This window comes from Dryas octopetala, chromosome 4, assembly GCF_963921425.1.
Source record: "Dryas octopetala chromosome 4, drDryOcto1.1, whole genome shotgun sequence".
NCBI classification, from domain to species: domain Eukaryota; kingdom Viridiplantae; phylum Streptophyta; class Magnoliopsida; order Rosales; family Rosaceae; genus Dryas; species Dryas octopetala.
The window spans coordinates 9,452,169-9,476,892 of NC_141369.1; the positions used below are offsets into that span (position 1 = coordinate 9,452,169).

Genomic DNA, 24,724 nt, shown 5'->3' on the forward strand with positions numbered 1-24,724 from the left:
TCACTCAATGCAATCAAAACCCATTTGAGAAACCCACAAAGAAGAAGCAAAGGAAGAATCTTGTTATACCTGGATAAAGTAATAAAAAGGAAGAGGCACAGTAGCTGAGCCAAGACATTCTTATGCTAGGAATAATATAGGGCTTTGCCTTTGGGAAAAGGGTCGATCAGATTTGGGGGGGAAGAGAACGACGTCAAGAATGGGTTTAGGATAGAATCGATGGGGGAGAGAGGCTGGGCGAATTGATAGAGCTTTGTCCAGTCGCGCCGAACATCCAGTCCCAATCCGGATAAAATTTTGGTCTACATTAATATTACTGAGTTTAATTTTAACAACACACGGTGCACGTTGTTATATTTAATAAATTGCACAACGTGCACGTGCATGTTGCAGTATATGCTTTTAACAGCGTGCAAAACCTGCATGTTGTCAAATATTTTTACATAACACTAATGACAACGTGCATTAAAGGCACGTTGTAAAATACCTTATTTCGCAACGTGCATCAGCCGCACGATGTTAAACGCATGTTGTCAAAAGACATTTTTCTTGTAGTGGATTTATTTTATTTAACTGATTTTACTATTTTGTCCTTTGATTTATAAAACACCCACCTTATTTACTGTTTTGCCCTTACTTTATTAATTGATTTTACAATATATAGCATTTTTTAAGGAGAAATTTACAAACATGACACATACTTTGATGATTTTTTCATTTTAGGACATTAATTTTGATTCGTGTTAAAGAAGGATACATATTTTTATTTTGTGTCAATTAAGGATCCTGTTTTATCTCAACTTTGGCCTTACATTGAACCCATCAAAACTCCACCAAATATAGCAAACTTATACTTGGTTTAAAGCTATGCATCTCCTGTTTATAACCATATAAAGATCACTCAAATCGCACATCTACAACTCCAGATAATTGGCCCAAAAGTAGGGTACTTGAAACTGTCCAATCGGACCTTTGGGAAAATATTTAGAAAATCGGACAGTTTCGGGTACCCTACTTTGGGGCCGATTATCTGGAGTTGTAGAGATCCGATTTGGGTGATCTTTATATGGTTGTAAAGACGAGATACATATCTTTAAACCCAGTATAATGTTTCTGAATTTGGTGGAATTTTGATGGGTCTAACATTGGGCCAAAATTGAGATAAAAACTGAAAAAAAACATGGTCCTTAATTGACACAAAATGAAAGTATGTGTCCTTCATTAATATAAAGAAAAATTAATATCCTGAAATAAAACAACCATCAAAGTATGTGTCATGTTTGTAAATTTTTTCCTTTTTTTTAATAGGAGGGTATTTTTGCTTGCCTCTCAATCTGAGACTCTTCTGAAATCTAAAACTCTCTCTTTCTCTCTCCCCCTTCCTCTGTCTGTCTATATATGGTAGCTAGTGTGGGGAGTAGGTGGTGAGGCAAAGAAGACGTGTGCGAAAGAATTTTTATTTTTTTTTAATATGATATTTAATCCTTTTTAATTTTTTTCAGATACTCATTTTAAAAAATAGTCTACCAATTAAACACATTAGTAAAATTTAAAAACAATCTTGTGTTTTTAAATACAGGAAACAATTTTTAAATAGGATACCAAACAGACCATAATTAAGTTTCCAGCTCCCACATGCTTAGCACAAAGATTTAAAATTAACAAGGGTAAACTACGTTTTTGGTTCATGTGTTTTGGCTTGAAATCACATTTGGTTCCTGTGGTTTCAATTTTATCAATTTGGTGCATGTGTTTTATGTTGTTTGCAATAAATGTGCTTTCAAATCAAAATGCAGGGGCCAAAAATGTAGTTTACAATAAAAACAAAGACAAAAATCAAAATCCCTATCTTGACATTTGCTCATTCTGGCTGGTGTTTCTAAAAATCTTCTTCCATCATCATTTTTAAACAAAGGAAATTAATATACAAATTTCCAAATCCTGATATATGACAAAAACTGTATAACAATAGTAGACGAGATGTCAACCAACAAAAAGCCACTTAATAGCATAACATTGTGTAAGAGTTTCACATTAATGCAAGTACCACTATTATCAATATTCGTTATCCACATACACAAGCATATTCCAGTCACACCCATTATAGCAATGAGTACTAACCATCGAACTAAACTAATCTATTTAAGTCACACAAATTGAGCGCAATTATACTAAAAGAACAAGTTATTGTCTTCACCCTCGAACCAATTAATACCCTGGCAACAATTTATGCCCTGGCGTGTGTAGCAGTCACAATCCAATTAAAACAAAATGAGTTAGTTGCTCATATAATAAAGAAACCAAAATTTGAAGAGATGAAGGACTAGAAATGAACATATACATACCAGAAATTTGATCTCAATTAAGTGCATATAAACAGCTTTTAGCATATGGAGGCGCATGCTTATAATATAAGCTACACGTACCATTCTCATAAAGAGTTCTAGTCATTAATTTATACTTTTAGCTAGCCAAATATGTAGATCGAACTATCCAATTCCAGAACACCAGTCATGCATGGAACAAGAAGTTCTCCAACCTACACACCTCAATTTTTGCACCATACCACTAATTACCCACTACTAGCATGGGCAATTACACAGCCAACAAAGTTACAACACCATTGAGGATTCCAAGAACACAAATTAGAAGGCTCTTCTAATTAAAAACGTGATAAGGAGACACTCATCTCCTAAAAGAAAATGGCAATAACATCATTAGAGTCGGTTAAAACGGAACAGAGCTTACATTGATGTCAAATTATTATTTAAGAGATACCGGCTGACTTCTTGCCATGGAATAGCTGCAAGCTTGGGCTGCTGAGAACCTTCTGGCCCTTCATTGTTAATCCAGCAGGAGGCACATTAGATTGCTGACTATGGATCATTGCTGGTGGGTCCATTCGATTTTGGAACCTAGAACCATGTTGATGGTGAACCAAATCAGTCCATGATTGGTGCAAGTGACCAAAAAGAGGAAGGCTGTTGCATATTTCCCAAAGAGCCACCAAACTGTTGGGGTTGACCCATATGAAGTGGCAAAGGTGGAGGCAAATAAGCTGGTTTTTCCCACTGGGTAATGTTAGTTTTAGGATTCAAGTAGTATGGCAAACCTGTGCTACGATCCATCAAACCCATCCAAGGTTTTGGAAGTACTGTGGGAACATCTGGCGCATACCATGGACCAACTGAAGCTCGCGGGCCAAGTGGCAAAGGTGGAAGGAAATAAGCTGGATTTTCCCACTGGGTAATGTTGGTTCCAGGATTCCTGTAGTATAACGAACTTGTGCTATCAACAATCAAACCCTTCCAAGGTTTTGGAAGTATAGAATCATCTGGCGCATACAATCATAACATCTACAATCATAAGAAGAAAAAGGAAAAAAAAAAAAGTCCAAAGATAACAAGTATATATATACGTACCTAGTATGGATCCTGTTTCAGGAGGAAACTCTATGTCATTACCCGCCTCCTCTTCAAAAAAGTCATCTTTAATTATCTGGTCTAATTTCTTTATTCAAGTTTGCAATGTAAAATCAAGAGACAGAAAGAATTGATATCAGCATACAATGGACTTGTACACATATTTACAGGGATAAGTAAATGTATCATAGATTTCTGATAGAGAACGTCTTATATACTTCTGTGAAATTCTCAATCGCAGTTGCAGCATATTACTATTTAAATTGGAAAAGATCGACTCGAAAACATTAATTAATTAATTAATTAGGATGCAAGATAGATAGATTACAAGTAAGTAAGCCTAAAGGTTAATAAAGAATTAATTACGAATTGGATATTGATCGAGGGAAGGCGCTTACATTCCTACTGTGCAATGTAGGAGATGAAGTATATCGATCTTTAAGAAGAAAAACTTTATCTGACAGCAATTGGGCTGAAAGGGGGGCGGGGGGGAGGGATGATCATCAGCACTGGGACGGAGCATGAATTTGATGCAATGAACATCATCATGGTGGCAACATTCCCAAACCAAAGCCAAGTTGTGGTGGTGGTGGTCATCCATTCCGATTTAATTGGAGCAAGAATGGGCGAAAGGACAAGGCAGTTTAATCACTTGGGTGTGGAATAATTGGAGAAGATGGTTGTCTTAATAAAGAATCTTTATGTTTCCTCATGATACTGAGGTTTCTGAAAATCAATTAATATATAGAGTAATCTGTACAAGAGTCCTATCTAGAATACAAGAGATCAATTATACATGTGATAAATAAAACAAACAACAAGATAACACTAAAAGACTATCCCGAAGGCTTTGATGATGATCCAACATGTGATGATAATCCTGAAGGTGAAGACTCAGCTAGAGAAGAAACCAAGTGTGAATGGGAGTCTATGATTGGATAAGCAGTAGATGGTTTATCACGCCCCCGCAAGCTGAATGGGGGAAGTTGCACCGGAAGCTTGGAAGTGAGTTCTTGAAAGCGAGAAGATGATAGTCCTTTGGTCATAATGTCAGCAATTTGATCATGGGAAGAAATGAACTTCACAGCAAGTTCATCACGCACCACTTTCTCACGGACATAATAATAGTCTACTTCCACATGTCGAGTGCGAGAATGAAACATTGGATTGGAAGCTAGAGAAATAGCACTAACATTGTCACACCATAAAAATGGTTTGGAGAGAGGAAGACGAAGATCCCGGAACAAGTGATAGAGCCAAGATATAGAAGTAGCAATATAAGCAAGTTGTCTATACTTAGCTTCCATACTAGAACGGGAAACACCACGTTGTTTCTTAGATTGCCACGCAATTAAATTTGGACCCAAATACAAACAATAACCACCAGTAGATACCCGATCATCTGGATCACCGGCATAATCCGCATCACAAATTTATTTGTAAAGAACCAGGAGTATAGAGTATGCCATGAGAGATAGTACCCTTCACATATCGAAGTATACGTTTGACAACAGCCCAATGAGTTGTCGTAGGGGCATGTAAAAACTGACAAACTTGATTGACAACAAAAGTAATATCTGGACGAGTAATTGTGAGATACTGTAGAGCACCCACAAGTCCACAACACTTCGATAAGGGAACAGATCAGATAAAGGGGCACCATCATGAAGACTCAGACGATGAAAGGTGCATGGAGTGGACACGGGCTTAGCATTGATCATATCCGTTTTGAGAAGCAAATCACGCACATACTTCTCCTGAGTTAGAAACATGCCTGCAAGAGATCGTTTAATTGCAACACCTAAAAAATAATGAACATCTCTGAGATCCTTCATAGAGAAAAGACGGGCAAGTTCAGTAATCAAATGATTAATAGTAGCAATATTAGTCCCAGTGATGAGAATATCATCCACATAGATAAGTAAATAAACCACAACAGAGCCATGATGATAGGTAAAGAGAGAGGGATCAGCAGAAGATGCCCGAAAACCCAACTCCTCCAAGTAAGTGGAGAAACAAGAGAACCAGGCCCTAGGCGCCTGCTTAAGGCCATAAAGCGAGCGCTTGAGCTTGCAAATATAATCGGGTCTAGCAGAATCTACAAAACCATGAGGTTGCTGCATATACATATCCTCAGAAATATAGCCATGTAAGAAAGCATTCTGAACATCCAACTATTTAATCGGCCAATTAAAATTAACAGCAAGAGCCAAGACTAAGCGAATGGTAGTATGTTTTACCACGAGACTGAAAGTCTCACCATAATCAATTCTTTCCTGCTGATGGAACCCATTAGCCACCAATCGAGCTTTATACCGCTCAATAGAACCGTCAGAGTTCTGCTTAATGAGAAACACCCATTTATTTGGAAGAAAATTAATGTTGGACCGAGGAGGAACAAGAGTCCAAGTACCTGCACATTGGAGAGCATCAAACTCAACCTGCATGGCCTGTTGCCAAACATCATGCTTACTTGCCTGCAAAAAAGAACTAGGCTCCACATCAATAGCATTAGATAGAGATGATAATGCCCATTTAGGATTGGGCTTAATAATTCCATCCTTACTACGAGTTTGCATGGGGTGAGCATTAGTGATGCGAGATGTACCAGACCCATGAGTAGAAGAATCAAGAAAGGATGGTGGTGCTACTGCCAGAGTTGGAGAAGTAGTCACGAGCGCCCCATCACCAGACGTTGAAGAGGACATGGGTCTAAGAGAAGAAGATTTGACAGGAGAAGGTAGAAAGGAAGGAGATGACGACAAGGTATGTGCTGAATGGTTGGAAGAAACGACATTTCTGTGTGGATTGGCAGGTGGAGGAAGCGAAACAAAGGGAGAAACGGGAACAACAGTGTGAACAGAATGTTCAAGAACTGCATTCAGTGAGCTTGACTGGGCAGATGATGGGTTAGCTATGACTGAATGAGCAGCTACTGGCAGGGACACCACCTGTGGAGAAAGAGAAAAGGAAAGAGAATGGTGAGAAGAAGAACTGAGTAACTTAAAAGGAAAAAGAGCCTCATCAAATTGAAAATGACGCAATAAATAAATTCGACTGGTGTCATGATCAAGACAACGATAACCTTTATGATTTAAAGAGTAGCCAAGAAAGATGAATTGTTTAGACCGAAAAGAAAATTTTTGTGTGTTATAAGGACGAAGATAAGGATAACAAGCACAACCAAAACTTCTTAATAATGTGTAATCAGGTTTTCGGTTAAATAATAATTGATATGGGGACAAATTGTTGAGGCGAGGAGTAGGCATTCTATTAATTAGGAAAGTGGCAGTATGCAAAGCATCTACCCAATAATCTAGTGGCATGTGAGCATGAGCAAGAAGTGTCAAAGTTGTATCAATAAGATGACGATGTTTTCGTTCGGTAACACCGTTTTGTTTAGGATGGTGAGGACAAGTAATTTTATGAAAAATTCCATTGGCGTTTAAAACATTTTGAAACCGAGTGCTCAAGTATTCACCACCACCATCACTTTGTAAATTGTTAATTGAAGTGGAAAATTGGGTCGAGATATATTTAAGAAACACACAAAAAACATCATACAGATCACTCTTTTTACGCAAAGGAAAAACCCATGTATACCTTGTAAAATGATCCACAAAATTAGCAAAATAAAAATAACCATCCTCAGATAAAACTGAAGATGTCCATATATCAGAATGGATTAATTCAAAAGGAGAATTAGCAACAAAATCTGAAGTCCCAAAAAGTAGCTTAGTCGACTTTCCTATAGGACATGAACCACAAAATGACATATCTTTTATTGAAAGACCTAAATGAGAACTCAAAAAATTTAAAACTGCAGCATACGGGTGGCCTAAACGCGCATGCCATTGATGAGCACTAGCTTTATTGGATAGAAATGCTTTGAAACTGGAATTGGAACTGGGAAAATGAATAGGATAGAGCCCATCCTTACTCAAGCCTTGGAAAATGATCCTCCTCGAAGTTCGATCCTTCACACAGAAAGAATCAGAAGATAGTAAGAGAAGACAATCATTATCATGAAGAAATTGATGAACGGAAAGAATATTAGCGGAAGCATGAGGAGAGTATAAAAGATTAGAAAGAGAATAAAACTTGGAATTATGAAAGAAATTGTGAGAGCCAATTTTATGAATATCCAAACCTGAACCGGTAATCATACCACCAACAGCTTCTCCCTGAAAATCACGTGGACGATGAAGATTATCAAGATTATTTGTAATATGTGCATTTGCACCAGTATCTAGTAGCCATTGATGCGGATCCTGGCCACCATGAACATTAGCCGCCATAGTAGAGAGTTTACTGGCAGGAATCTGACCTTCATAGGCATGGTTCATCTGTTGATAACAATCAAAGGCAGAATGGCCAATTTTGCCACAAATCTGACATGGAGGACGCCCAGAATTTCCTCCAGCAGAAACGACAGAGGAAGAAGAACCCTGTGGTGCAAGACCAAGAATAAAAGAGTTTTTATTAGTAAGAGAACCATTAGAACCTGCAACAAACATACCAGGTGTGACTCGTCGATGGGGAAAATATTGATTGGTGGAAAGTCCCTGTGCAAACACTCGTGAAGGATCAGGATAAGTGGAAGAGCCTTGTGCACGGAAAGGTTCATGAACACCAGAGCCTTGTTGTGAATTGAAACCTCGGCTAAAGTTGTTGGTGGAGTAACCACCGCGAGAATAATCACCACGGCCTCCACTACCTCGTCCACGGTTAACAACCATAGCCTCCAGCTGAGGTTCAGGTTCATGACCAAGAAGACCTTGGTTTCGATATCTCTTTTCAGCAGTCAGAAGAAGGGACTCAAGACCATCAAGAGAGATCAAGGTGTCACAGGCTTGAGCTGAGCTAACAGTATTATCATATAAAGGACTAACTCCATCCATGACAATAGACACAAGTTCATTCTTAGGAACACGCTGTCCTGCTATAGATAAGAGATCGGAAAGACGATTAATTTTTTCAAAATATTGAGAAATTGAAGCATCACCTGGAGTAGTACGCATCAGTTCATTGGTAAGGCTAAGATCCTGTGTTGAGACTGGGAAGCATAACGTGCTTCAGTGCAGTCTATGTATCATGAGAACCGGTGCGCGCTGAGAGCAACACCTCCCAAAATTGGTTCAGACAGAGAGGTATTGATAAAACTAAGAATAGTTTGATCCTTCAGTATCCAGTCCTCAAAGGCTGGGTTCACCACGTCATTTGCAAGAAAGGCTGGTGGACAAACGTTTGAGCCATCAATAAAACTCCACAAACCCCTACTCTTGATGAGGGGTGTAACTTGAGCATGCCAAGCCAGGTACTTGATTTTAGTAAGTTTGATAGGAACAGTGGGAAAGGCAGAGGTGATAACTGTAGTAGTAGTGATTGTCATTATTGGCATGACAGAGGATGAAACATGAGTCGTAGCAAATTCAGTAGTAGCTAAAACAGGATTTGTAGCAATTTGACTGATTACAGGAGAAGATGGACGAATTACAGGGGAAGATAGAGAAGAAGACATGATTATCTGTGGAAAAATTTCAGTGTGAAAGAGGTAAAAGAAAGCTAGAGCTAGAACTAGAGCTTTTGTTGTGTGACTTAGGCTCTGATATCATAAAGAATATTTATGTTTCCTCAGGATATTGAGGTTTCTGAAAAACAATTAATATATAGGGTAATTTTTACAAGAGTCCTATCTAGAATACAAGAGATCAATTATACATGTGATAAATAAAACAAATAACAAGATAACACTAAAAGACTATCCCGAAGGCTTTAATGATGATCCAACATGTGATGATAATCCTGAAGGTGGAGACTCAACTAGAGAAGAAACCAAGTGTGAATGGGAGTCTAAGATTGGATAAGCAGTAGATGGTTTATTACTTAACTGGTTTGGGGTGCCAATTACAGCCCTCAATATCGAAAACATATAGGCCAGGCTTGAAGGAGAATGAGGAGGATTTGTTGGGATTGTGAAACCCAAAGGAAACCAAATAGCAGTCGTCATGTATGGGGACCCCTTTGGACCACTAGCATAAGTGGAATTTGCCGTCAAGGACATCCCAGGAGCAGGATTCCAAATTATAACAAAGCATGGTACTCCCAGCATAAACTAACAGCTTCTTCTTAGTAAGACCAACCATATGAGGAAGTGATAAATAATCTAAGGGTAGTTTGGGCAACTCCTCACAGAGACCGCTGCGAGGATGGAGATGGTAATTGTTGCGTCCCACCTTATAAATCCAACCTTCTCCTTCGCAAAACTCGGACCGAAAATACTGGCAGTTTCTCAAAGGGAATGAGCTATTGCCACGACCTTTCCACCGCCAAGCCAACCTTTTGGAGTCCAAGTCATAGTAGAGAAATCCGTCATAGGGTTTACAAAATCTATCTCCTATGAGGTAGAAGCGGAAGTTCAAGACGACAAAGTTAGTGCAACTGCAATCCCTCTGATTTATTTTTGGAATACCGGCCAACTTTTTCATGAAATATCCCTCCACCTTCATCATCACCTTCCGCCGCTTTCTAGATGATGATTTACAAATTTCTATTTCTCCCTTTTCTTCTTCTTCTTTTTCTTCTTCACCGATAACGAACAATGAACACTCCTTGTTCGGCCCCTTAAAACTTAGGTAGATCGGCATGTCCCTTCAAGCATTCACATTCGTAGTATTGTTGTCTCTTGTTCTCTCTTCGTCTCCGAATGCGCTTCCCAACTTCGATGTCATCTAGCCCTAATTAATTCATTTCTTTCTAAACCTAATAATTTATTTCTTTCTAGGGAAAATTAGAGTTTACTTCCTCTAACATTTCTTATTTTAAATTAAAGTCCTTATTTTTTATAAATAAAGCCCTTTGACCATTTTCTTGTCAAAGAATTATTTTTTTATTTTTTGAGGATATAGGGTATGGAGTTACCTCATACCTTCCTAGGTATAGAATGAGGTTTGTGGAGGCTACATGTTGGGTTTTAACTCTGAGCCCAAAATCTCAGAGTTAAAACCTAATATAAAGCCGACAAACAAGGGCTTGAGAAGAAGTAAAAATGCATTGCCGAACACTCGAAAATAACCGCCAAGGGCTCGGCACCTGGTATGTGTGAAAAAATTAAAACTAATGTACCAATATTATGTAATATGGAATGGTTACAATATTATTGGACTTTAGTTAGAATTTTAAAAATCATAAGGCTTTAGTCAATAAATTGTTAAATTAAAGCACCTAAATAGAAGTTTCCCTTCTTTCTAACCCTAATATATAATCACATTTGGACACATGTCTTTTTTTTCTTAATTATTTAAGTTTTTGTCTTGAGTGTTGTTATTTGCACACCTTTTTTTTTTTTTTTCTTTTAGCACACCTCCAATAACTTAATTAGTGAATTTACCTTAAAGCCCCAATGTGAAAAGAACCTAAAGGACGACTCATTTACACACCCTATCTTATCTTCTCTTGAATTTTCTCTCCTACATCTCCAGTTTCTCTCTCCCCTCTTCGGCTTCTCTCTCCTCTATCTAGCTTTTCTCTCCGGCGACAACCCCAACCCTCCCAGCCCAGCCCAGCCCCGCCCCGCCCCGCGCCGATCCTCCCTGGCCTCCTCTCTCCAATGCCGAATCAGAGGGTTTGGGTTTGGGTTTGTGGCTATGTCTAGTATTGAGGAAGTTGAAGCAGCTGCTCGACAATTCAATGGTTATATAAGTTATGTTATTATGTCTACCCATTTGTCGATATATATGCAAAAAATGTGAAAGTTGATTGAGTTGATGAAAGCACTAGTACTGTACCCATCTCCCAAGATACCAGTTGGTTGGAAAAAGTACGTAAGATTGATGCTTGAAACTTGGTCAAGAGTATTGTTTTACTGAAAAAAATAATGTTGGAGCTTCGTCTCTGGCCTTTCATAAGTTTGGTTTTTGATTGCTCCGAGTCTTGGAGTCATTTGGTTATATATCATCTATACTAGGTACCCTATTTATTGTATATACGCAAGAGTTAATGCCATTTCTCAAAAACAAATTAATTGATTGAGTTAATGAGAACAGTTTGTACGAATTGGCTTGAGAAATTTGGTGAGATGACTAATTTTGGGGTATTTTGGTAATGAGAAGGGTGTGTTAAAGAGAAATTTCAAATTTTAGAAAAAGGTAAGAGGTGTGTAGAAGAAAAGGGTGTGCAAAAAGAAAAGAAAAAAGTGTGCAAGTAGGCAAGTAGACTCCTGAGGTGGGTTGGGCGAGGTGGGGAGGGGGGTGCGAGAGAGGGAGAGAGAGAGAGAGAGAGAGAGAGAGAGAGAGAGAGAGAGAGAGAGAGAGAGTGAGTGAGTGAGTGAGTGTGGGGCAGGTTGTAGATCCGCCGGTGTTGGGGTGCACCGGCGCCGGAAAAATTGATGGGCTTGGTTGCAATCACATTGGGGGAGGGGCTACTAATTAGGTGTGTTCTTTAATTTTTTTTAATTTGATTAACATTTTTGTTAAAGAAAAATGAGTGAGAAATTTAAATTTTTTACATTTTTGTTGAATCTTTTTTTATTTTATCCTTTCTTATTTTTAATATTTTTTTATTTTTTTAAGTAGTAATCTTTTTTAGTTTTTAGTTTTACTATTTTTTAGTTTAAATTTTTCTTAGTAGTAATTTTTTTAGTTTATAATTTTATTGTTTTTAAATTTAGAAATATAATTAAATTTTATTTAATATGAAAATACCAATTTATCCATAATTTAAACAGAGTTAGTAACAGAGTTAACGGTTCGTCCCACGTTGATACAAACCATTAATAAGTGTCCTTCATCAATATATTTCTAAATATGTGATCTAAGTTACGATTGACACCTATGAATGTGTCCTCAATGAAAAAAATTCCCTACATTATAAGTATACTAGAAAATTGGGACTTCGGCATGTATAGTATTCAAGTTCTGATAAATAAGTCTCTCTTAACTGTAGGTAATTAAGAATAACAAGTTATTGGTGCATGACTTGTTTGAAGATACGAGTAAGGAAAAGTCCGTTAAGAATCATTAGAGCCCGATTACCATGATCAGTTGTGGTTCAATTCAAAAAACAGTAAGTCAAATATCTTTGTTATCCACAAAATTGATATAAATTAATATCTTTGGGCAGACTTTTATATACGTTGATAGCAATCCTAATATATGCTCTTTTACTTGTTGCTTTTTCCTACTAGGGGGAGAAGAAAAAATAGAGACATGATAAACTTTCCCGAAGAAAATGAGATCCACTTGAGACATCCTAAAGTCTTCTCAAAGATAAAAAGTGTCAAACATTTTGTAAAGGATTAATTAGACATACATCCATTTCAAGAAACCCAATTTGATATTATCCAACTTTTTTGGAAAAATTAGATATATACCCATTTTTAAATGAGTTCATTAACTTTAAGGTACTCACAGTCTAAAAAGTTAACCCAAAGCACCAAATCTCACAAATTTAATTTTAAGGTAACATCAACCCATCCAGAACCATAAATTTAATTTTCAGGTAACATAAATTCACTCACAACCCAAAATAGCTTCAGCACTATGCAAACAAATTTAATCGTAAAAAGTTTCAATTTTCACCTGCAATTTCAGTTTTCTACTCGCAGTTTCAATTATGGAGAACACTCTTATAAAGTCGCAGTTTTAGTTGACTGACACAGTTAACAAACTCAAAAAGTTGCAGTTTCAGTTCACAGTTTCAATTTGCATTTTTATTTTGCAATTTCAGTTCACAGTTTTAGTTCATAATTTCAATATTTTTTTAGATCTGAGTTCTAGATATTTTGACCAAAAAAAAAAAGTTTCAGATCTAAAAAAAAAAAAAAAAAAGAGTTCCAGATCTGCGAAGAAGAAGAACAAGAAGATGATGAAGAGGGAAGAGAAGAGAGACATAGCAGGGAGAGAGAGAGAGAGACAACAAATAAGAAAATAAAATGAAAATTGACCATCTTTCAAAATAAGTCGGCTGGCTCCTGCAATGCAACTGATAGTTACCTTATTATTAAATAAAATTAATTGGTGCACTAAAGATTAAATAGGATGCATAACATGCACCCTATAGCAATTAAGTCTTTTTAAATTTGCGATGTAGGATTATCCATTTTCTGTAGAAAATTTATTTTGTGATTTCCTCTTTTACCCTTTGAGTTGAAAAAAGGTAAATTTTAATTTTGTTAATTAATGTCTTATTTTAAGGTATTATCATGAAAATTTTTTGTACTTAATTGTCATTAATTTATGAAGTTGAATATTAAGATTTTTCATTTCTGATTTTCGTTTTCAAATTTCAAAGTTTTCTGGTTTTCCAAACTAGTGTGTATTAATGCCTTATTTCAAGGTTTTATTATTTATTTTTTTGGTAATTAATTGCCATTTATGTTTGACTTTGAAAATTAAGCATATCCTTTTTAATTTTGTTTTCAAATTTCAAAATAGGTGTTTTCTTGTCCAAATTAGTGTGTTACGACCAATGTTCAAAGATTAAGAAGAAACGTCATTTACGTTTTCCAAACATTATTAAGCTTTCATCCTCACCTGTTCTCTAGGTTAACAATTGCACAAGTTTTTTACAATGTTTTTTTAAGTTTCCATTCATCCTTACTTACAGATAAGTAACGTGTTATTTTGCTTTGGTTGTGTTTGTGGTTTCTTCGATCTTCTTTTTCTTCTTTGATTTTCTTGACCTGAGCAATAGGTATCTTCTGTTTTTTTTTCTTCTTTTGTTTTATATACCTGAGTCCAAGGTATTGATATTTGTATTTATATATTTTAGTGTTATGTTTGTATTGTGTTGGATTTATTATATTTTTATTAGATATTTCTCTTCTTTTTTTTTTTTTAACCCAAAGTGGAGGCTTATTGTGATAATTTTTTTTTCATCTATATTATAGGTATAATATATGCATATTGGGTGCTTAATTTTTTTTTGTATTTGAGTGTTTATATGTTGATGTTCATAATTGGTAACAATTTTTTTTAATTGGATGTATGAATCATGGAATTTCATTAATAAAAACATTAAAAATTATGAGTTATAAATGCCTCAAATCATGAATCTTTAAATATTGCTCAAATTAGAGCAATGATATCTTTTATAAGTATCCACAAATTCATACCTAAGGCATTATATGACATGAAAAAACAAAATCACACATATATTTATTTACTTACTGGACCTACTCTAAAATGAGGTATTTAAAATGGTGTTATATTTAAAAGACTCAATAGAAGAAGAAGAAGAGATGAAGAAAAGAGAAAGAAGAAAAAGAAGAAGAAAAGAGAAACTAGAGAAGAAGAAAAAGAAGAACTAGAAAGAAGAGAAGTGTTCGAAACTAAACCAACCTCACTTTATTTTTTAATGTTTCTTTGACTCCATTTTTTGAATTTGCTGTTGGGGTGTCGGGCATGCAATATGGGTTTGTCATGATTGCTGCATGTCCATTCACATTATTAATGACTCATGCATGCGTAGATGTGCATTGCCCCACAAAAAAACATCCCAAGGATACCAACTAAAAACAAAGCAAAGCTAAAGTGCCCAAAGCCTATTGGCTAAAGAAGCAAAAGACCATTTATCAAAGACGCCGAAGAAGAAGATGTGCACTGCCCCACGGAAAAACATCCCAAGATGCCAACTAAAAACAAAGCACAGCTAAAGTGCCCAAAGCCTATTGGCTAAAGAAGCAAAAGACTATTTATCAAAGACTCCGAAGAAGAAGATGTGCACTGCCCACGAAAAAACATCCCAAGATACCAACTAAAAACAAAGCAAAGCTAAAGTGTCGGTTCGGTAACCAATGGTTTGGGATTTTTTAAATCGTCACCGTCTCCGACAAGTGTCGGTTTGGTTGCCCGCCACGTTGAATTTTTTCTACTTTTGTGATGTCGATTTCATTTGGTTTTTCGGTTTTTCAAAAGAATCGACCCAGTTCTACCTATAGACCAATGAAGCACATAAGGGCCTGTTTGGATTCTTGAATTTGAATTTCAAATACATATATTTGAAATTCTATTTTTTGGATACAAAATTTAAAGGTGAAGATTTCAATTTAAGAATTGTTTTTGATAGTTTAAAAATTTAAACATATGATTAAGAATAAAAAATAATAAATATGATTTTAATTTTCATATATTTAGCAATATATGATAAATATTTAAAATAGACAATCAAACATAAATATAAGTTTAGCTTAATTGGTTGATGATCGCCGAGGTTGTGGCCGGAAAAAAGTCACCGGAGGGGGTGGACGGAAAAGTTGCCGGAGGAGGCCACCGGAAAAGTCGTCGGAGGTGGTTGCAGGCGATAGTGGCCGGAAGTGATGAGAGAGAGAGAGAGAGAGAGAGAGAGAGTAGGGTGGTGAGATTTCAAATAACTAGTTGGAAAAAGTATTTGAAATCCATGGATTTGAGCCTCTAAAATCCACCATGAATTTGGACCGAATCCAAATTCATTCTTTAAATTGAATCCAAACAGGAGGATTTGGATATCATACATGTTGACTTAAAGTAGAAGAGAATTTACAATAGGCCAAAGTTCACTTTTGGTCCATGTTTTTTGATCTAAGTTCCACTTTGATTCTTATAGTTTCAATTGTTATGATTTTGGTTATGTAGTTTATAAATTGTTGTATTCAATGACATCTTAGTATTTTCGTTCATCAAATCGTCCAATTTGTTGTGGTTTTGGTCATGTATTTTACAAACCATTTCGATTTTGATCAAGTATTTTACATACATTAAGTGATTCAATGACTAATTTAACGAATTAATTGACAAAAATGTTAATGTGTCCTTGAATTACAACGATTTATAAACTATATGACCAAAATCATAATAATTGAAACTACATGGACCAAAGTGAAACTTAACTCAAACAACAGGGACCAAAAGTGAAATTAAGCCTTTACAATAACTTACTATTTGTTTGTGCCTATGAGGGCTGCCCCTCTCATTGTGGAGTTGCCTGGTCCATTAATCACATAAGGCTCAATACACTACAGAATTCCCAAGGCCAGTTGGAAGTGTCGGTGTTTCCCTAGACTGCCTGCCCATACGGCCATACGGCCCATACCCATGCCCATGTGTATTAAATTAGTTTAATTGTTGCTGGTTTTTTTATTTATAATTTTCTTTGTTAAAATTTTATTTTTTTAATTTTATTTAAATTGTTTTCGACCAAAAAAAATTATTGAAATGGTAAATAAAGGTTTTCCTGTATGAATATACTTTTCCTGTATGAAACCGTTTAATTTCTTGTGGGCAGAGCCTCGAGGAAGAACACAAAGAAGAAGAATAGAAAAAAGCAATTCAAAGCAAAATATGAAAGTATACAATTATATACAAAGAAAGGGAGAAGACAGCAACCACATGTTGCCAGAAGAGGAGTGCTGAAGCCTCTCTCACTGCATATCCCCTCAAACGTGCAATTTCTCCTAACAATATGGCACTTGGCGTTGTGTACTGCAGAAAAAGGACAAACTTGTACAACTCATCTCCGCTTATCAAAATATCCAACTTGTCAGCCAAATGGATCACACCAATCCCAACCAAAGGAAGCACCATAAGCCTTGCAACAATAATCCCAACTGTAGTTCGAATCCCGAGATTTGACTCCTTCGGGCCTTCGGCTAATACTCCTCCAAGGACAAGCATAGCCGAAGGCACCATGGCCTCGGACAGAATCTCCAAGCTGTCCGTGGCGAATGAGAGGTAGCCACCATCATCAAAAACAAAAGACTTCACCTTGGGAACCAGCCCAATGACAATGGCCACAAGAGAGGCAATTGTTGGGGGCTGAAGAATGTGATGAATTGGTGTCATCCCAGCAACACATCTCATCTTTCGCATCATTCTAGGCTCTGCCAAACACTTGAGAGACTTAGTAGTTCCCGGATCTCCCTCTTCTTGTGACCTGAGATCCGGGATATTTGTGCTCGAAAACCCGGAGTTGGCATTGAAAAGCCTTGCAATGAAGGGTGTCTTGCTCTGTTCAGTTTCCTTACCTTTGATTCCAGGCCACTCTGCCTCAACAAGAAGTGGGCTACTAAGATCATTATCATTATGACCGTTACCATTAGTAGTACCCAATTCCTCAATCTCTTCCTCCTCTTCCTCTTCATCAGAAAGTACTACTTCATAACACTCCAATGGCGGCTCCATCATGTGATATACAAGAGTGTAAACAAGGATGACCGAAACCCATTGGGAAAACGATACATATGCCACACCGGATTCGTAGCATTGGGAACCAAAAGGGTTATCATCACTATGACAAACTGAAGCAACAATTGCAAGAGGGAGATTGCCGGTGTTTCCAAAGGCGGTCATGATCACCGTGAATCGAAAGTATTGAGGTGGTGGCCTGCAGATTAAGGCCACCAGCAACCCCAATATGCAGCCAATGGTGGTGCTGAGAACAACATTTACAGGAATGAACCACCATTGCAGCAAGTTTTTGACTGTGATGGACCGGCCAAGGTTTGTGAAGATCAAGCAGGGCAAGAAAACAACAAAGACCAGGTTGCTGAGAAATGTGAAAGTGGCTTTGGGGACAAGTTGGTATCTTGGGTGGGCAAGAATTAAGCCAATGAGGCCCATTGAGAAGAGTTTCAACAAAGGCAGTACTGCACTTGAAAAATCTCCTTTTAGATTTCCTTGCATTAGTGCAAGGAAAAATTCCATTTCTTGAGGGGTTTGATTGAAACTCCAGAATGAAACTACACCTCTAAATTCAGAAATTAATCACAAGAACTGAGAGAATTAGATTCACCTATGGTATGAGATGTGAGTGTGAGATTCCAAGTTGAAAGCAAAAGCAATGATTCAAAAGCCAATATGAACCAGATCAGAGAGTTGTTCTGTTCAGACAATGTGTGAGAAATTTCAAAAGAATTTTGAGCGATCGAGTTGATTTGACAAACCAAAGGGTCAAAGAAAATGATGAGTTCAGTACCAATGCATAAGATTTGAAGCAGAGAGATGAGAGTTTTAGTTGTTTAACTTATAACGTGATTTGTTCTATATATTCAATTGTCATGATGATTTACTTATAACTAAAACTAGCATTTTTTTTATTTTAATATTTGAGATATTGTCAGATTTTGCGTGTTGTTTTGATTAACTGATTACTAAAACTTAAAATCGAGATATTTTTCAGAATTCTCGTCTTGTTGATAACTAGAAATTGAAGTGGCAAGTGATTTCATTTAAGCAATGACAGGTAACCGTGAGGGCGGACGTGAGGGCGGACGGACTGGTGGAAATGGAAATCGAATGCCAAGTCAAAATTTTCTTACAAAAGATAATGTAGGTACGTGGGATAATCAGAACCAATGGTTAATAGATCTTCAAGCTCAACAACAATTATTGGTGTATAAAAATGGTCGTAAGTTATAATGAAGGGTCTCTCCTTCCATCTGCTTTCAAAGAAAAACAAGATAAATTATCAAATTATCGAGTTATTAAGGTAAAACAATAAAAAATTGCCTGATAGACGGACGCACTTTAAAAAATGGGCAAATTACACGCAGGTATCTCAAGTATACACATTCGTTCATTTTAGTATCCCAATAAAAAAAAGTTGCTCAGAGATATCTCAACTACTGATTTTGCACACCTAAGTACCTCCGTCAACTATTCCGTCAGGCCTACCGTTAATTGCCTACGTGGCACACTCACATACCTTTAAAAAAATGCCACGTGAACAAAAAAATAATAAAAATGAAATAATTATTTAAAAAAAATAAAAAAATAAAAAAATAAAAAAAATAAAAACAAAAACAAAAAAATGGAGTTGCAGGCTTTGCCGCCTCCCACCCTCCCTCCAAGACCCACCCAACCCAGCCACCCACCACTCTGACCCCTGCCGCCGATCCACCCACCACGCCGCCGACCCACCCCATCTCTCTCCCCCCTCTTCTCTCTCTTTCTGCCTCACTTTCTCTCTCCCTGCCCCTCACTTTCTCTCTCTGCCTCGCTCTCTCTCCCGGACCGAGCCACCCACCCCCTCTCTCTCCCTTCCCCTCTCCTCTCTCTCTGCCTCACTCTATCTCTCTCCCCAAAACCCCAGCCTTAACCCGCCCCGCCCAGAGCTCCACCCTCATTCAGATCTGAGAAAGAGAGAGAGAGAGAGAGAGAGAGAGAGAGAGAAACAGAGGGAGAGAGAGTGATAGAAATAGAGAGATGGAGCTGGTGGCCGGAGAGGGGAGGGAGGTGGGTGGGTCACTGGGTTAGGTGGCCGACGCGGGGGAGGCGGAGGGAAGAGGGCTCGGGGCTAGGTTTGGGCTGGGGTTTCAGGGAGGGAGGGAGGGAGGGAGAGAGAGAGAGAGAGAGAGAGAGAGAGAGAGAGAGAGAGAGGGGGGGCGGGGAAAGAGAAGGGGTGGGTCGGCGGCGTGGTGGCTAGGGTCGGAGGGGTGGGTGGCTTGGTTGGGTGGGTCTCGGAGGAAGGGGTGGGAGGCGGAGGGAGGCTGCAAAGCCTGCAACTCCATTTTTTTCTTTATTTTTTTGTTTTTTATTTTTTTTAGTTTTTTTAAATAATTATTTCATTTTTAAAAGTTTATTTCATTTTTTATTATTTTTTATGCACGTGGCATTTTTTTAAAGGTATGTGAGTGTGCCAAGTAGGTAATTAACGGCAAGCCTAACGAAATAGTTGACAAAGGTACCTGGGTGTGCAAAATCAGTAATTGAGGTACCTCTGAGCAACTTTTTTTTATTGAGGTACTCAAGTGAACAAGGGTGTATACTTAAAGTACATGCGTGTAATTTGCTCTTAAAAAATTAATGATAGGCTAGTCTACTTTACGCACTTGGCACAAAATTTGAGCACGCCGCTTCTTTTTTCTTGTTTTACAATATAGTTATTATTCAAAAGTAAATATATTCATTGTACAATAGTGACTATGAAAAACACATAAATTGAGCTTATGAAGTCATATTAACCCAATTTCAATAATGTTGTTATTGTGCAGAGTTAATGTAGAATTAACAATAACTATTAGCCCAATACAATGCCTCATGTTTATTCACCTCTTTTTCTTTTTTTCTTTTTTGTCAATTTGAGCGCCTCCTTTTAAAACGTGGGCTTATTCATCATTTGGTTGACCTTTTTAAGGTTCCAAAACACTAACATTAGGGGTGTAGAACCAACGTATTTATCATTTACTGTAAAAAAACAAAATTAGGTTTTACCAATTAACAATAGTTAATTTTGGGTCAAGATCTTCAACCCGCTTCTTGTGGAACGGCAAAGGATGTAGATACGCTTCATGCACGCGCTACAACTCGTTGGATTAGCTCAACATGGCCCGACACGCTTGTGTGGGTCAGGGCTCTCAACCTTTCATATCATTTTGGCTGAAAGTTTTCAATATCATTTTATTAAGGTAATTTTAAAAGGACTCTATTGTTTACTTTTAAAATCCCATAATTTCTTTCCTTAATTATTTCCAATCTTATCCCCAATTGAGAAAAAAAAAACCAGACTGAATAGCCCCAAGAAGTGGGCTACTGAGATCATTGTCATTATGACCATTACCATTAGTACTGATGCAGCAGTGGAATAGAAAACACGAACACACAAAATTCACAGCCTTCTTGTAGATTCGTAAATTGCTTGAAAGCAATACTGAATTAACAAGATTCTAAATTCTTGTTAATTCAAAGAATACCAAGAAATTTAGGATAAAAGAGATGTCTCTCTGCAATTTTTTTTTAATCAAATTCAACTCCTCTTTTCTGTTGCAACAAGTACTATATAAGCTTACAAGTTTAACCTCCAACTCATAACATTAAATGAGAGTAAATTACAGGAACCCAAAAGAAAAAATCAAAAATTGGCAAACTTAAGAAATCTGAAGCAAACAAAAGAAATAAAATCCTAGAAAACTCAGCAAGAAACTTAGAAGTCATGCATTAATTCCCCACTATGCATGTAGTTTATTTACTGCACTTAAGGCTCCTCTTAATTTTCATTGATACATAATCAATGCTTTGATCACAGTGTTCCATAACTGCTTCAGCGCCCTGCCCTACATCATTCTCTCCGGGTTGGATAGAATTCGTCCTCGAATTCACAATTTGTTAGGTGCAAATCTTCCAAACATAAACTTGCATTTTAGAGAAATTCATCAAGGATTGTTGACCTTGAAACTGACTTCCTCCATCGCAAGAAATAGATATTTAGAATACCTTAGCTTTCTTGAACTGAATTCATGCCTAAACCCTAAACCCTTCATATTCTGGAAAATTTTTCTATTGAAAATTTTGATTTCATTGGGGTTGGATCAAAAAGAAGAGAAGTAAACGTGGTGTTAGATGGATTTTAACCTTCACACGTGTCACACTATAATAATCTCTCCTTATTAAAAAAAAAAAAAGCATAAAGGATAGATTTGGAAATATCAAATATATAAAATGAGAAAGAGAACAAAATGGAGAAAATAGGAGCCCCCTACCTAAAAGGCTAAAAGTAATCCAATAAATCAATTATGTAATAAATGCAAATTTTATAAAAATAAAGGTCAAAGGTCACATATATCACTTTTCAAATTTTCATTATTGTGAAATGGGTTGGCTTAATTGGCTGAGGAAAATAGCTCTCCCCTACACACCCGGGTTCGACCTCCCTTGTAATAAAAAAGAAAAATTCACTATTAATTTTTATTGTAAGGTTTGTAATTTTAGTGGTTGAGAATATTTTACCTCTATATTGGATAGTGTTTGAATTCCCCCCTCCCCCTTTAGCCTCCTTTGAAACAAAAAAAAAAAAGAAGTTTGAACCTGAGGCTAGCCTCCTGACAAGGACTACTGTTAAGACAAGATAATTACTATTTAACATATACCTGAGTCAACAGCTGAACCTATAGCTAGAAGAGAATCCCAATACATGAAGAAAAACAATTCACTTAATTTGTATGCCAATCGTATCATCAAGTTGGATGAAATCTTGATAAGATTTCTTTAGTTATCTCCATTACATGAAAGAAAAGCAACCCAGAAGAAATGGGCACACTCAATGTAACAAGTGCAACTATTCCTAAAGCCAAACTAGGCCTCATATTCATCAAACAGTTTTGCAATAACCCTATTGCTTCACAAACATCCTCCTTGTAATACATGAAATATCGCTTCTCCCAGCCCATCCAATCCGAATTTGGCGGCTGATCATGACTTCTCTCTAACATCTCCATCTCCCGAATGCGTATCCGGAGCACCATCATGCTTTCATCCACAAGCCTGCCCCCATAGTCTCTCCCATTTGTTTCTTTACCTGCTGCAGCCACAACCACGCGAATTGCTCGCCTTTTCCGGCACGGGGATGCCGTAGAAAATCTCCGGGCGGGAAGTGTGGGGGATGAGAGTATTCTGGTTGCCATTGAATTTGGTGATACAATTTGGTGATATAAATAAGGAAGGTTACGTAACATGGTATAGAATCTTATGGACTAAGGCTTAATTATGTCCAAAACCGTGTTAATTAAAGAGATCAATCAACTCCACAGTGGCAAAGTGCAACGCGTATTACTGTGTTGCACTCGGCAAGATGTGGACATAGCGTGTGGGACTATGGATTAATTAATCATATCTTTTTGCTTTAAACATTCCCTTACTTTAACGAAACTGCCTTAGAAGCAATGTACGTATATGTCTTAATTAGGCGTCTAGCTAATTACTTGAACGAAACTGTGTTATTATAAAAAATATAAAAAATTATAGTGTGTCATTGACATCAAATGGTATGTCGATGTAGTGTTATGAATTTATTTAAATTATAATATGTATATAATTATCAGGAATATGAATTTAGAATTTAGATATTAATAATTGTATATATATTATAATTTTGATGAATTTGTGATGTGCACTACTTCAGTACCATCATGCACTTGGAAAAATTGATCCTTATATGAAACAAGACTGACGCGAAATTAATTATAAGAGGAAAGACATCCAACAATGACTTGGTTCAACAAATGTACAGTACGTAAAACATAGTGGAAGAGATTGATCGATCAATATTTATATAATATGCCATATATGCCCCATAATCCACATATAATTGCTTTACAAGTTGCGCTGAAGAGCTGTGTATCCACGCGCATTGCCAATGATCTCTGCAAAGTATGCATGTTATTTCTCAATTTTTCTTTTTTTGGGGTAGGGGAAGTTATCTTAGGTATAAATAATATTCTTTTTGATTTAGTAGCCTATAGTCTAGTAGTCTAGTATGACTAATAAAAGGGACAATATGAGAGACAAACGAAGGATAATATATTAGTTTTATAATTATGTTAAATCTAATCCTTAAATGTGTTGTTTCTGCTCATATTTTATCACTCATGTAAATTGACTCTAATAAAATTCCACTCAGTGTAAGTTTCAGTTTTATTTATTTTTTGTTATTGACAAGGCCCAATTGTATTTATGTACTATTAATAGAGAGTGTAAATACATGTTTAAACGAGTGCCAGAAGCTTTTAAGAAGGTGTACATTGCCTTCCTTATCGATTTTTTTTTTTTCATAATTTACTTATTATGGTTGAACCGTTAACTAGAAATCGCATAGTTTTTGTTTTTGTTTTTTTTTTTTATTAGGAGAAATCGATCGCATGGTAAGTCAGCTCATTTTTTTTCCTCAAACCTCGTTTTGTGATAAATTGAGTAAGACCGATAAAAATGCTGAAAAATGTTGTATTCGACAGGGGTGGAGTTAGAAATTTTTTTCTCAAGGGGCCAAGAATTCAAATGTATTTACTGGAGAAGCCATTATATATTTTTTCCCTAAATTTTCAAAAAATCATAAATATTTTTCTAAAATATATATAGAGCTACATGTGCGTTGGAGAGCCCGGGCTACATCAGGTCCATATGTAACTCCACTGGTATTGGGTATCAATTAAATATCAAATATTTGAAAATCTCAAAATATTAAATTAACCAAATATTGATATTGATAAAAGATGAGAAAAACGACAAAAATTACAAACAAAAAAAACATGAAAATGTTTAAATTATCTACCCATTTTAATTAAAATCTTATGATTGAATATTGATGCAATTGGAGTCCCGGTTCCACTTAAACGCAAATTGTTTGTTATTTACCATAAGACTTATGCTGGGATTGATAATACCAACCAAGAAACATGACTTTAACAAAATAATAATAATTGTCAGAATGAATACAAAAAAATATATGTATATATATATTTTTTTTCAAGATTCCTAAGTAAAATAATAGGAAACAAATTATACAAATGCCTATGGTAGTGTCATTACATTTACAAAGCTAAGTGCTAAAACCCCCCA

The 24,724-nt window shown here is 36.5% G+C and overlaps 1 protein-coding gene and 1 pseudogene across 1 annotated transcript; both read right to left on the reverse strand.

Moving 5' to 3' along the window:
* Positions 1-16,691: 16,691 nt before the first annotated feature.
* Positions 16,692-18,415, reverse strand: LOC147286609 (protein PIN-LIKES 2 pseudogene; annotated as a pseudogene).
* Positions 18,416-22,305: 3,890 nt separating this feature from the next.
* Positions 22,306-22,794, reverse strand: LOC147286610 (uncharacterized). Its single transcript, XM_086240800.1, has one exon. The coding sequence runs from the start codon at positions 22,792-22,794 to the stop codon at positions 22,348-22,350; it is 447 nt and encodes a 148-aa protein (XP_086096926.1). The 3' UTR covers positions 22,306-22,347.
* Positions 22,795-24,724: the final 1,930 nt, after the last annotated feature.

Bases quoted from the DNA above. Each gene is read 5' to 3' on its own strand.
- LOC147286610 (XM_086240800.1), bottom strand. From the start codon at position 22,794: ATGGCAACCAGAATACTCTCATCCCCCACACTTCCCGCCCGGAGATTT.